The 13044-nt window shown below is 39.4% G+C and overlaps 1 protein-coding gene across 5 annotated transcripts; it reads left to right on the forward strand.

Annotated features, from left to right (window-relative positions):
• The first annotated feature begins 386 nt into the window (after window positions 1-386).
• On the forward strand, window positions 387-10198 carry LOC103708602 (inositol transporter 1-like). Of its 5 annotated transcripts, none has more exons than XR_005513659.1 (8): window positions 387-743; window positions 1463-1533; window positions 1688-2023; window positions 4867-4974; window positions 5071-5256; window positions 5796-6476; window positions 9586-9839; window positions 9947-10198. XR_005513659.1 is itself a non-coding variant. In XM_039130869.1 (7 exons), exons 1-6 carry the CDS (start codon window positions 602-604, stop codon window positions 6465-6467), a joined length of 1515 nt encoding a protein of 504 aa, XP_038986797.1. In that variant the 5' UTR covers window positions 387-601; the 3' UTR covers window positions 6468-6476; window positions 9947-10198. The 5 variants fall into 5 exon arrangements, 3 of the variants coding, with proteins under 3 accessions (XP_038986797.1, XP_038986794.1, XP_026661013.1); XR_005513658.1 differs by having other exon boundaries at window positions 9018-9839; window positions 9947-10191; XM_039130869.1 differs by lacking the exon at window positions 9586-9839.
• The last annotated feature ends 2846 nt before the right edge of the window (window positions 10199-13044 follow it).

A 13044-nucleotide genomic window follows, 5' to 3' on the forward strand; every position in this document is an offset into this window, starting at 1 on the left:
CTCTCCGCCCTTTCCTTGGGAGACCGATAAACAGCTTTCTAATTATCCCCAGATACACCCCCCCATGATCCTCTCTCTCATAAACACCCTCGTAATGACACTGAAGATTCTCGAAACCCAGGAGTGCACTTTTAAGACCCGTTTCCTTACATAACAAAACCGGGCCCAACTCCCTTCTTTTTTGCCGCCACGAGTTTCTCGCCGCCCTCCCCTCTCTCTCTAGAAAAAGGGGAGGAAGGAAAGAAAGTAGGAAACGAAGCCGAGCGCGAGCTCTACCTCTTTGTCGTCTTCGTGCCGTCCAGGAGAAGCGATTAACCCTTAAAAACCAAAATTTTACGCCCTGTTCTTCTATAAAAGGAATCCAAGGGGAGGCCACCCACCCCCATTCTTTTAACCTTATCCCCTCCTCCTCCTCCTCCTCCTCCTCCTCCTCTCTCTCTCTCTCTCTCCTCCTTCGTTGATTTGATCTTCTTTTTTTTGATTATTTCTTGGATTTTGATTGGGTTTTTGGAGGGGTTGGCTGTTTTTGGTTGGTATTGGGTGGGGGGTGTTGTTTGAGCTTTGAATTGGTGGTTGAGTTGGGTGGTGACAGAAGGGAAAGATGACGATCCTGTCAATGGCGGGGAGCTCGGGGGCGCTGGACCCATTGCCGAAGAGGAAAATGTCGTACTTTAGCAATCGGTATGTGGTTGGGCTCACGGTGACTGCTGGAATTGGAGGATTGCTCTTTGGTTATGACACAGGTATGGATTACTTCAGAATAAGTTGTTCATCGATCTGATAGTTTTTTTTTTTCATCTCGTTTATATGATGCTCTTGAAATGGAATTTAAGTCAAAGTTTTGATTTTGATGCATCCGGACCCCATGTTACTGTTGTTGTAGGGACGTGGTTTCTTCATCTGATGGTCCAGATGGATTTTTCTTCTGTTTTTACAGTAGAGTTATAATTAAAGTTTGAATTTTTGATTGAGCGTGACCGGTATTGGTTTTGTGCTTCTTCCACTGCTGTTATGAATATGTTGTTGTCGTCTGTCTGTCTGTTTGTTGGCTTGGCTTTTGGTTTATGAGCAAATTCTTATTTATATACGGAAAGATTCCATTAGATTGCTCTCTTTTTTCAATTAAAAAAATCAAAATTTGGATGTTTTCAGCCCATGGTTCAAATCATATTTAACAATTTTTTTGGATTCATTTTTGTATGAAATTTGATATCTGATTTGTATACTCGAACAGAGAAAGTGTATTTTTTCCCCTTTCTTCATAAACAGTGTTGAAATTATTTGCATTTCAACCAGGAATCTCATGGTCTATTGGTTTCTCACTGTCTGGTTAATCTGTTAGAAAATAACACTTTAGATTTATTTGATTCCTTGTAAAAAAAATTGCAATTTCTTTTCCGATGAAGAATTTTCAGTTCTTAACATTGAAAAGATTTGTTGGCGGTGGATTTTTGATCTTCAGGTGTCATATCTGGCGCACTTCTGTACATCCGTGATGATTTTAAGGTGGTCAGTGAAAACAGTTTTTTACAGGTATGATATGTTCCCTGTTCCTTTTCATAATTCCGGGGAGATGCCGACATGAGAACATGGAGACATCGATGATCTCATGTAATTCCAGGAAGGATTTTATGTTTTCATATGAGCCTTCTTATCACAAAAGGAAGTGGACTTATGTACTTGGTAGGAAACAATTGTAAGCATGGCATTAGTAGGAGCTATGATTGGAGCTGCTGGGGGTGGGTGGGTAAATGATGCATACGGACGCAAGAGGGCTACTCTTCTTGCTGATGTGGTCTTCACCATCGGATCACTTGTTATGTGTGCTGCTCCAGACCCGTATGTCCTCATATTTGGAAGGCTCCTTGTTGGTTTGGGTGTTGGCATAGCATCTGTCACTGCTCCAGTTTATATTGCTGAAGCATCTCCCACAGAGATTAGAGGAGGTCTTGTGGGCACGAATGTACTCATGATCACTGGCGGACAGTTCCTCTCGTACCTTGTAAATCTCGCTTTTACAGAGGTAAATAGAATTCATCTTGCCTTTTCCCTTTACTGCAGTGTCTGTTGTAATATTCTATTAGTTATTTGATCAGCCTCTAAAGTTCCCTTCCAATATGAAGTACGTTTATCACGCCAAATCATCTATATAACTTTTCTCCAGATTGAATTTCATAAGAAGGAAATTTGGTGATTTATGCATGTAATGCAGAACTTCTTATATCAAAGGGATTAAACAAGTGACTTTGAAATTCAGCTATATAATGATATTAAAGAACTTGGTATATTGTTCAGAATCAGCCTTTGCCTTTACATCTTTGTTTTGAAGTCATTTTAAGCAATTGTAAAAAGACATTCTCATTCTTGGTTCTTGGAGCCCAGCATGACCAAGTCAGCCAAGTCAAGTTTCAATTCGGTTAGTGTGTTGGACCTTTCTTTGTGTTTTTGTCAATGTCTTACATATATGCATGAAAACTTTTTGGTTGCCCGGTTTTGAAGGAGCATCATCATCATGTTCCAGAGATGCATTCTTTGCAAAAAGCTTCGTGGATTAGCATCACAATGCAGAGAAGGGAAGCTGTTTTGTTTATACTCTCTTTCACTTTTTAGCCCACCAATACTTTTCTAATTTTATGTATAACTACAGATTTTAAATACACATACAGCAACATCTCGAGAAAAGTCTGCAGGTTGCACATAAATTTTAAGTAATTTTCTAAATATGCTCTGTCAATAACTGGTTGCGTTTAACATTCTTGTTGATGCATGTTACTTAATTATCTAGCATTTATTATATGTCATGAAGAAGCTTTGGTCTTCCCTCCAACTGCAGCAATGGATGATTGGTGCGCTGTGCCAGCCACCTGGTATTGGTGAGTGGTGACTTCGACCGTCTGTCAAATGCTAGATATTGTCTCCTTAAACATTCATTCTTATAGCTCTTATTGTAGGCTTATACTCTCATCAATCTAGTTAATGGTTAATTCTGATAGTTCACTTCTTGTAGTTGATAATATTGTTCTGATCTGATTGCTCTCTACTTCACATCCAGTTATGTATTATGTCAACTTTCTTTTTTAAATATTATTTAGACCAGTGACTTTGACATAAAGCCTTTCTTCAAAAAGAATTAAATGTTTAATAATTCATGCTTATTTAAGTCAACTCAATGAAACCATCAAGTAGTTCATTGAACTTATGATTCTAATAATTGCAATATTTTTTGAGATATTTTCCAATGAAAAGTATCAGAGTCGGAGTTGCATGAATTGTTGCTTAATTTGTCTGCAGTGGCTCATACTCTGAACAGAAATAACAGAAGAATGGCTCCATATTTGTGATTGCTAGTACTTCCAAATTCAGATTTACTAAACTATCTCTTTTGATAAGTTTGATGCCTTATGGTGCTTTTAAAAATAGGTTGATGCAGTAACAAGCTAAGGCAGATGACTCGTGAATGTGGTTTAGAATTAAAACCGATTGAGGTTGTGGCGGAGGGTGTAAGATGGAGGAAGAACACTTTAGAGAAAGGGTAATGGAAGCAAAATGTAACTGCAGAACAGCAAACGGGCTATCATACAGGATGATAGTTTTTAGTTTTTAAACTGAGTAATATTCTTCGTTTGGTACTAGTTTCCATGCAAGAAATCCTTTGGAAATTATGAAATAAAACTTCCTGGATGTGTGTATACAGAACAAAAGTAGGCTAAAATGGGATCAAAACAAATTCTTACTAGTCAAAAAGTTAGGATCCCATTAGACTTATTTTTTGGTAGGCTGGCCTAGAACTGGACCTGTCTTACTATATGTGTGCTTCCAAATGGGCCGCATCAGCAAGGGCCTGCTCATGGGCTGCATCTCCATGTTGGTTACATCTCCCTCAATGTCATATCCAACTCACTATTGAGCTATGATGAGTCTCTTGCTTGAAGGTGAAATTAGTTTGAAACCTTAAATGCCCAGAGAAAGTTGAATCATGTAGTTGATGATCTTAAGTTTCAATATCTGTCCAATTTATTTTTTATTAGTTGAGTAAATTATAAATTTTTGTCTTAAGTAATTGAGCTAATTTTAATTTCACCATAGAACTCTAATGATACTCCCAGTTGAAGGTGGCACTAGTTTGAAACTTTGCATGCACGGAGAAAGTCTAATAAATAATGGTTGTTGATCATTAAGTTTCAATAACTATGTAGCCTTTTAGTTCTTGAATTAATTATAAGTTCTCCTCATTAAATTCCTTTCTTTTTGCATGTTTAGAGCATTGGTACTGTCTATACAGAACAAATGGATAATGGATGTCAAGAAATGCTGATACTTATCAACACTAGTCTGTATAGCAATGTTTAATTTTATATGCTACAATATGTGATGTTATGTGCGAATGCTATTGGCTATAATCAGACCTGAACATTTTACAGAAACGTTTCCACAGTTTTCATTTTTTAGTATTCGTGTTTTGATGTCAGCTGTATCTTGCAGTTTTTATATTGGTGTGTTGTGATCTTATAAATATTGATGGATGTCAGATAGGATTAATGGTTTATAATGAGTTAATTACACAAAAAATGTTTAATTTAAATGTTAGAAGTATGTCCATTCAGCATCACCCATGCACTATAAATAAGTGAAATAGGTTTTCTGGCTCATGTTTCATTAATAGACATATCTTTTTCTACCAACATAAGTGAATGGTTTGAGAGTTGTCTTTTCAGGGTTTCTTTTTCATAACTTTTATTTCAACTATCGTTGGGCTGCATTTAGTTTTTCTAACGTCCAACCGTTTATTCAGAAGTTGTATCTTGGAGTCAAAGGTTTGAGTATCTTCCATGTGTAGTTTCTTTACTTAGTTATGCTGTGGTGCAGGTTCCTGGGACTTGGCGCGGGATGCTTGGAGTTGCTGCAGTGCCAGCCATTATTCAGTTCTTTCTAATGCTATTACTTCCTGAATCACCACGCTGGCTTTATCTGAAGGTGAACAAACTATGTGCCCTTTCATCAGAGGTTTTAATAGGTCATATTGCTCCCAACATATAACCTTATATTCCTGGTCTTTCACCTATGTTGCAGAATGATAAAGCTAAAGCTATTGCTGTGCTTGCAAAAATCTATGACCCTGACCGTTTAGAGGAGGAGATTGATATGCTTGCTGCTGCTTCCGATGATGAAGTTCAGCCTGAGAAGTCTGTCAGTTACTTTGATGTTTTCAGAGTCAAGGAAATGAGACTTGCATTTTTTGCAGGAGCTGGCCTTCAGGTAAAAGGTGGAGGTAAGTGCCGAAACTCCTTTGATTGTTTCCAGATGACCCAAATCTCGTCAAAATCTGAAACAACTTGAAGACAATAGTATCTGCAGTAACTTGGTTTTCATGATGTGGATCCTGAGAAGGTTATATCAAAATGATGTGACTTTCACCATATAGTTTTAATGCTTGCAATATTTCTGATTGTAATTTGTCCTTGGTACTCTAGATGTAACTTTTATAAGATTTTTAGCCATTCTAATCAACATCCTTTAGCTGACATAAAACCTTACTATGAATTATCATGCTTTATTTGACATAAAACCTTACTTATTAAGTTAAATTGCATGAGAGATATGTTGACCTCATGCAGTTTAGATTTGGGTCATTTGGAAACATGAGGGAGTTTTTGGCAAGGCTGCCTCAACAAATACACTTTGAAGTTTTGTTAACTGTGCTATGTATATATGCATGTGACCATGTTTTTTTACATGCATATATACATTATATGGTGATGAAACTAATTTGGTCAACAAAATCCATGCATGAGCAGGCTTTCCAACAGTTCACTGGGATCAACACAGTTATGTACTACAGCCCCACCATTGTCCAGATGGCTGGTTTCTCTTCCAACCAACTTGCACTGCTCCTCTCCCTTATTGTTGCAGCTACGAATGCCGCTGGGACCGTTGTTGGAATCTATCTCATTGACCGTTGCGGCAGACGCCTTTTGGCTCTCACCAGCTTGTCAGGTGTCATCATCTCCCTTCTCATACTCTCCGGGGCATTCTTTCTGCAGTCCACCAGTCTCTGTGGTCTGCACACGCTCCATGGCAACTGCGGGACCAGCCTCGGGTGGTTTGCAGTTGTAGGCCTGGCTCTATACATTGGCTTCTTCTCCCCGGGCATGGGCCCCGTACCATGGGCGGTGAACTCAGAGATCTATCCGGAGGCCTATCGTGGTGTGTGTGGGGGCATGTCGGCCACTGTAAATTGGATGTCCAACCTGATTGTGGCGCAGACATTCCTCACGGTTGTGTCTGCTGTTGGGACTGCAGGAACCTTTTTGATCATTGCTGGAGTTGCAGTGGTGGCATTCGTCTTTGTGGCACTCTTTGTGCCGGAGACTAAGGGCTTGACCTTCGAGCAGGTGGAGAGGTTGTGGAGGGAGAGGGCGTGGGGTAGTGATGGTAGTCGGCAAAGCCTCCTCGCAGCCGAGGCTTGACTTCTGCAGGTACTCTTTCTCCTGTACATGCACTATCTTTGCTTTTTATAAGGGTAGTGCTCTCTGTGCATGGAGATCTAGTCAAATCTAAAGAACAAGGAGGACAAAGCATCTCCTCTTGTAGGGTTGCAAGCCTATTTTATTGTTCCTTATTATGTTGCCAGCCATTGAGTCCACCTCATTATCTCGAGATATCTGTATTAGTTATGTTTGCTTTAAAAAAAAAAAATTCATCTGTATGTACTTATATATATGGTGAAATGTGCTTTTTTATCTGAATTGTTGTGCAAAGCTCTTTATATTTCTTATGCTAATGGGGGGAATAGAATCTCCCGAATTTGTGCATCAGTCAGCAAGCAATGCCTTTATGGTATTTGTTGAGTCCATTGCCTTGTTGGGTTTTGACCCACATGACCACAACGTGGTCAGTTACAGAATGAATCCCGTAACTGACTCCTAGAGAAGTGGAAACTCCCTTAATCCTTGATGGAAGGATAAGGCTTATGGGTCTCACCCTCTGCCTATTGATCGATATAGAACCAGCCATCGTGGGTGTCATTAACGGAGGCCAAGAGGGAGATACGAAGAAGGACTTGATCGTTCATTAGATTACTCATGGATCCAGGTACGCTTTCCTTTTCATGATTGGTTCATGATCCTATTTATAGATGTTTCTACATGTGGTATCAGAGCCTGGTTCATCCTAGAACCAGATCACTGTAAAGGGTAGAACTAGATCATGGTAAAAGGCCCATTTTTGACAGGCCATGGATAGTCCTCCACGGCCGCAGGGACTTGGCAATGGGATGGTCCGACTCTGTGATGGCCGGCAAAACTTCCCATTCCAATGCCGGATCGGGTCAGCATATGGCATATGGCTTCCTTCCCATCCCAATGCCGGATCTGGCCGGCATGTGGCGCCGAGAGCCATCAAAGGATCCGGCGCAACCGCCGGCCATGGCCTCCATTACACACACACAAAAAAAAAAAAAAAAGGATGACAAACTTACCGGATGATCACCGTCGGGCGGCGGATTCCTGCGGGCGACTCGATCGCCCGGGTAGTCGTCGTTGGGCGGCGTTGCATCCGGCGGCAGGCGGCATGAATGCCGATCGCCGCTCCTCGCCGCTCCTAAGGGCCGACGAGTTGGGTTCGGCGGAACCCCAACCCGTCGGCGTGACCCTGCTGGCGTGCGACCGTCGGTGGGCTCGCCATTGGGCGGCGAGTCCACCGGAAGGAGGCGGCGCGCTCGCCGCCCGGAGACCGGAGGCAGGCGGGCTGGGTTCGGCGGAACCCTAGCCCGCCGCTAAAAGAGGAAGAAGACGGGTCGGGCCGACCCGTCTCCTCTTCCCATTTAAAAAAAAAGGGTTAATTTATGCTCTAACGGGTTTCGGGCATGGGTTTCGACCCGAACCCGGAATAGGTAACCCGTCTGCATATTTAAAAGGGGCATAACAGGCATAACGGGTTCGGGTGTTTGGGTTTCGATCCGAAACCCGAATTCGTTTGACCAATAAAAGAGGAATTTTCAGTTAAGCCCCTATGGAACATTTTATTTATGCATACAGCCCTTCCAGGATGTTAAAAAGAATGAAAATGTTTCTGTTAAGTACCTGTAAAACATTCTATTTATACTGAAGTCTTAGAGGGCTGTTAAAAGATGAAAATGTTTCTATTAAGTCCCTGTTAAATATTTTATTTATACTGAAATCCTTAGAGGGCTGTTAAAAGATGAAATTGTTTCTGTTAAGCCCCTGTAAAATATTTTATTTATGCTGACATCCTTCCAGGGCTACAAGAAACAAAATATTTTGATGTAGTCCCTGTAAAGCATATCATTTATGCAGAGGTCCTCAAAATATGTTAATTTAGTCCCTGTCAAACATATTATTTATGCAGAGGTCCTTGTAGGGTAATGTGATTAAAAAAAAAAAAAATTGTCATTTATTTTACATTTTAGTATACTTGATAGCATGATATGACACATGTACTGATTGTGTAGATTAGTAAAATATTAAATACATGTGGTATCAATTATGTTTTATTTTAATTTGTCATATTATGAATTGTCAATTATGTGCAATGTCATTATTTTAATTTGATGTCTATATTATGTAATGGTTTGGTAGTTACCAAAGTAACCCAACTAGAATGTTTAATAGACATCAAGTCATCAAATACTCTTATCCCAGGTATTAAGATAATGACTTTGCAAATTATGACTTACAGTTTTTCAATCATGAGATATTATGGATTGGCCCAAAGGTGCACCACTTTCAAATGATTGATTTGCTGAGTTAGGATAATTAATGAGTATCCTTGATTTAATAGGTATTGGATGCTCAAAGGCAACAGACCTATTTGAATTTTGGACCTATATCATTAATTATTCCTAGGTGAATTGGGAATCACCATAATAGTAATTTAGTGTTTCATAATTACAACCCAAAGGTGTATTATGGTAATACTGTTTATATTATTCATCATTATTGCTAACTCAAAGTGTTAATGTTGTAAGCATTTTCTTATTGTTAATTTTCTTATTGCAGTATCTATTCCTGTTTCGCTTCATTCGCAAGCTTCATCTGTTACGATCTTTAATGGATCTAATTTCTCAGAGTGGAATGAACAAGTCCAGTTTCACCTAGGTGTTCTGGATCTTGATTTAGCACTCCGATCTGAGAAACCGGCTGACATTACTGATTTGAGCAGCTCGGAAGAAAGATCTTTTTATAAGACTTGGGAAAGATCGAACAGATTGAGCATTATGTTTATGCGGATGAGTATAGCGAACAATATCAAGTCAACGCTTCCTGAATGTGACAGTGCTCAAGCATTATTTAAAACTGTGGAAGAACGTTTCCGATCTGCTGATAAGTCTCTGGCTGGGACATTAATGGCTAAACTTACCACCATGAAATTTGATGGTACTTGTGGGATGCATGAGCATATCCTTGAAATGACAAATATAGCTGCTAAGCTGAAGGCTCTTGGGATGAATGTGAATGAATCCTTTTTAGTTCAATTTGTTTTGAACTCCTTGCCTCCTCAATTTGGATCATTTCAAATTCACTATAACACTATTAAGGATAAGTGGAATGTGAATGAATTGACCAGTATGCTTGTACAAGAGGAGACAAGACTTAAGCAACAAGGATATCATTCTGTCAATCTTGTAAGTCATGGAGCCAAGAAGAAATGGAAGAAGCCAAGAAAGGGCATGAAGAGTGGACCATCCAAGGGTAAAGAGCCTCATCATGACACCGAGGTTCATAAGAAGAAACAAAACAAAGATAGATGCCATTTTTGCAAGAAATTGGGACACTATCAGATGGACTGCCATAAACGCAAGGCATGGTTTGAAAAGAAAGGTAAGCCTTTGGCTTATGTATGTTTTGAATCAAACCTTACTGAAGTTCCTTCTAATACTTGGTGGTTTGACTCAGGTTCTAATATTCATGTTTCAAATACGATGCAGGGATTCCTTACAACCCAGATGCAAGATCCAAATGAGAGTTTTATCGTTTTGGGGAATGGGGTTAGAGTTCCTGTAACAGCTGTTGGAACTTATCGTTTGCTTTTAAATACTGGTTGTCATTTAGATTTGCTTCAGACTCTTTATGTTCCTTCTATTTCTAGAAATTTAATTTCTGTTTCTAAACTTGATGTTGAAGGATATTTCTTTAAAATTGGGAATGGTAGTTTGCGTCTTTTCAAAGACAATGTCTTCCTTGGTTCTGGTGTTTTGTGTGATGGCTTATATAAAGTGAATCTTGATAATCATTTTGCTGAAACTCTTATGACCTTGCATCGTAATATTGGAATTAAACGAAACATGATAAATGAAAGATCTTCTAACTTGTGGCATAAAAGATTGGGTCATATATCCAAAGAAAGATTAGAGAGATTAGTAAAGGATGGGATTTTGTCAAACTTAGACTTTACTGATCTCGGTATGTGTGTAGACTGCATTAAGGGAAAGCAAACCAAACACACAAAGAAAGTTGCCACAAGAAGTGAAGAACTTCTTGAAATTATCCATACAGACATTTGTGGGCCTTTTGACTCTCCATCATTTGGTGGAGAGAAGTATTTTATCACCTTTATTGATGATTTTTCACGTTATGGTTATGTCTATTTGTTGCATGAAAAATCTCAGGCAGTGGATGTCCTAGAGGTATACATTACTGAGGTTGAAAGACAATTAGATAGAAAGGTGAAAATTGTCAGGTCTGATAGAGGTGGTGAATATTATGGTAGGTATGATGAAACAGGACAACACCCTGGCCCATTTGCTAAACTCTTAGAAAAGCATGGGATACGTGCTCAATACACTATGCCGGGAACGCCACAGCAGAATGGAGTAGCTGAAAGGCGTAATCGTACACTTATGGATATGGTTAGGAGTATGTTAAGTAATTTTCCGTTACCCATATCGTTGTGGATGGAAGCCCTTAAGACCGCTGTATACATATTAAACCGGATTCCTAGTAAGGCAGTTCCAAAAACTCCTTTTGAGTTATGGACAGGAAGGAAACCGAGTTTAAGACACCTGCATGTTTGGGGTTGTCCAGCGGAAGCCAGAATTTATAATCCACATGAAAAGAAATTGGATTTTAGAACGATTAGTGGATACTTTATAGGTTATCCCGAAAAATCCAAAGGGTATAGGATTTACTGTCCTAACCATAGTACGAGAATTATAGAGACCGGTAATGTCAAATTCATTGAGAATGGTGAAACCAGTGGGAGTGATAAACCACAAAATGTGAAAATTCAAGAAGTTAGGGTGCAAGTCCCTTTACCCATGACTTCTAAGAAAATTGTTGTTCCTACAATTGTCACACAGTTTAATAACAATGAACAACAAATTAATGATCAAACACTCCATAATGAAGTTATCACCACTGAACAAGTTGTAGAAGAACCACAAGGGATGACATTAAGGAGATCTCAAAGAGAAAGGAGATCTGCCATTCCAAATGATTATATGGTTTATCTACAAGAATTTGATTTTGATATAGGGACAAGAAAAGATCCGGTTTTTTTTAAACAAGCCATAGAAAGTGTTGATTCTACTAAATGGATTGATGCCATGAAAGATGAGTTGAAATCAATGGATCAGAATGAAGTCTGGGATGTTGTTGATTTGCTCGAAGGTTGTAAAACAGTTGGGTGTAAGTGGGTCTTTAAGACCAAGCTCGACTCAAAGGGTAATGTTGAACGACATAAAGCCAGACTGGTGGCCAAAGGTTTCACTCAGAAAGGAGGCATTGATTATAAAGAGACCTTTTCTCCTGTATCTAAAAAGGACTCATTTAGAATCATTATGGCTTTGGTTGCACATTATGATTTAGAGTTGCACCAAATGGATGTAAAAACTGCTTTTCTGAATGGGAGTTTAGATGAAGAAGTCTATATGGACCAGCCCGAAGGTTTTCCATTAAAGGGAAAAGAACACATGGTTTGCAAATTAAAGAAGTCAATATATGGTCTTAAACAAGCTTCCCGACAATGGTATCGCAAGTTCAATGATACCATCATTTCCTTCGGTTTTAAGGAAAATACTGTTGATCGGTGTATATACCTGAAGGTCAGTGGGAGCAAGTTTATCTTTTTGGTCCTATATGTTGATGACATATTGCTTGCCAGTAGTGATCTTGGCTTATTGTATGAAACTAAGGTTTTTCTCTCAAAGAACTTTGAAATGAAAGATATGAATGAGGCAACCTACGTGATTGGCATTGAAATATTTCGTGATCGATCACGTGGATTGTTAGGGTTGTCTCAAAAGGCATATATAGACAGAGTTCTAGAGAGATTTGGTATGGAGAACTGTTCAGCCAGTGTTGTTCCAATTCAGAAAGGGGATAAATTTAGTCTCATGCAATGCCCACAGAATGAATTGGAACGTAAGCAGATGGAAAATATACCTTATGCCTCTGCAGTTGGTAGCTTGATGTACGCTCAGACCTGTACCAGACCGGACATCAGTTTTGCAGTTGGAATGCTAGGAAGATACCAAAGTAATCCAGGGATGGATCACTGGAAAGCTGCAAAGAAGGTGATGAGATACTTGCAAGGAACAAAGAATTACATGCTTACATATAGAAAGTCAGATAGCCTTGAGGTGATTGGCTATTCGGATTCAGACTTTGCTGGATGTGTGGATAGTAGAAAGTCAACGTTTGGCTATTTGTTCCTATTAGCTGGAGGAGCAATCTCATGGAAAAGTGCCAAACAGACAAGCACTGCTTCGTCCACCATGGAAGCAGAATTTGTGGCATGCTTTGAGGCCACGGTTCATAGTTTGTGGCTGCGTAACTTTATCTCGGGACTTAGGATTGTCGACTCTATTGCCAGGCCGCTGAGAATCTTTTGTGACAATACTGCAGCCGTCCATTTCTCCAGAAACGACAAATATTCTAATGGTGCCAAGCACATTGAGCTTAAATATTTTGTTGTCAAGGAGGAAGTTCAGAAACAAAATGTGTCTATATAAAATATGAGGACAGAGCTCATGATTGCAGATCCTTTGACAAAAGGTTTACAACCGAAGACTTTTAAAGAGCATGT

The sequence above is a fragment of the Phoenix dactylifera genome, chromosome 10, assembly GCF_009389715.1.
Source record: "Phoenix dactylifera cultivar Barhee BC4 chromosome 10, palm_55x_up_171113_PBpolish2nd_filt_p, whole genome shotgun sequence".
Lineage (NCBI taxonomy): Eukaryota > Viridiplantae > Streptophyta > Magnoliopsida > Arecales > Arecaceae > Phoenix > Phoenix dactylifera.

Excerpts from the sequence above, each read along its gene's own strand:
- LOC103708602 (XM_039130869.1), top strand. The coding sequence starts at position 602 with ATGACGATCCTGTCAATGGCGGGGAGCTCGGGGGCGCTGGACCCATTG. Across the intron at positions 2,024-4,866 it reads TAAATCTCGCTTTTACAGAG|GTTCCTGGGACTTGGCGCGG; the intron begins GTAAATAGAATT and ends GCTGTGGTGCAG. Across the intron at positions 5,257-5,795 it reads TTGCAGGAGCTGGCCTTCAG|GCTTTCCAACAGTTCACTGG; the intron begins GTAAAAGGTGGA and ends ATGCATGAGCAG.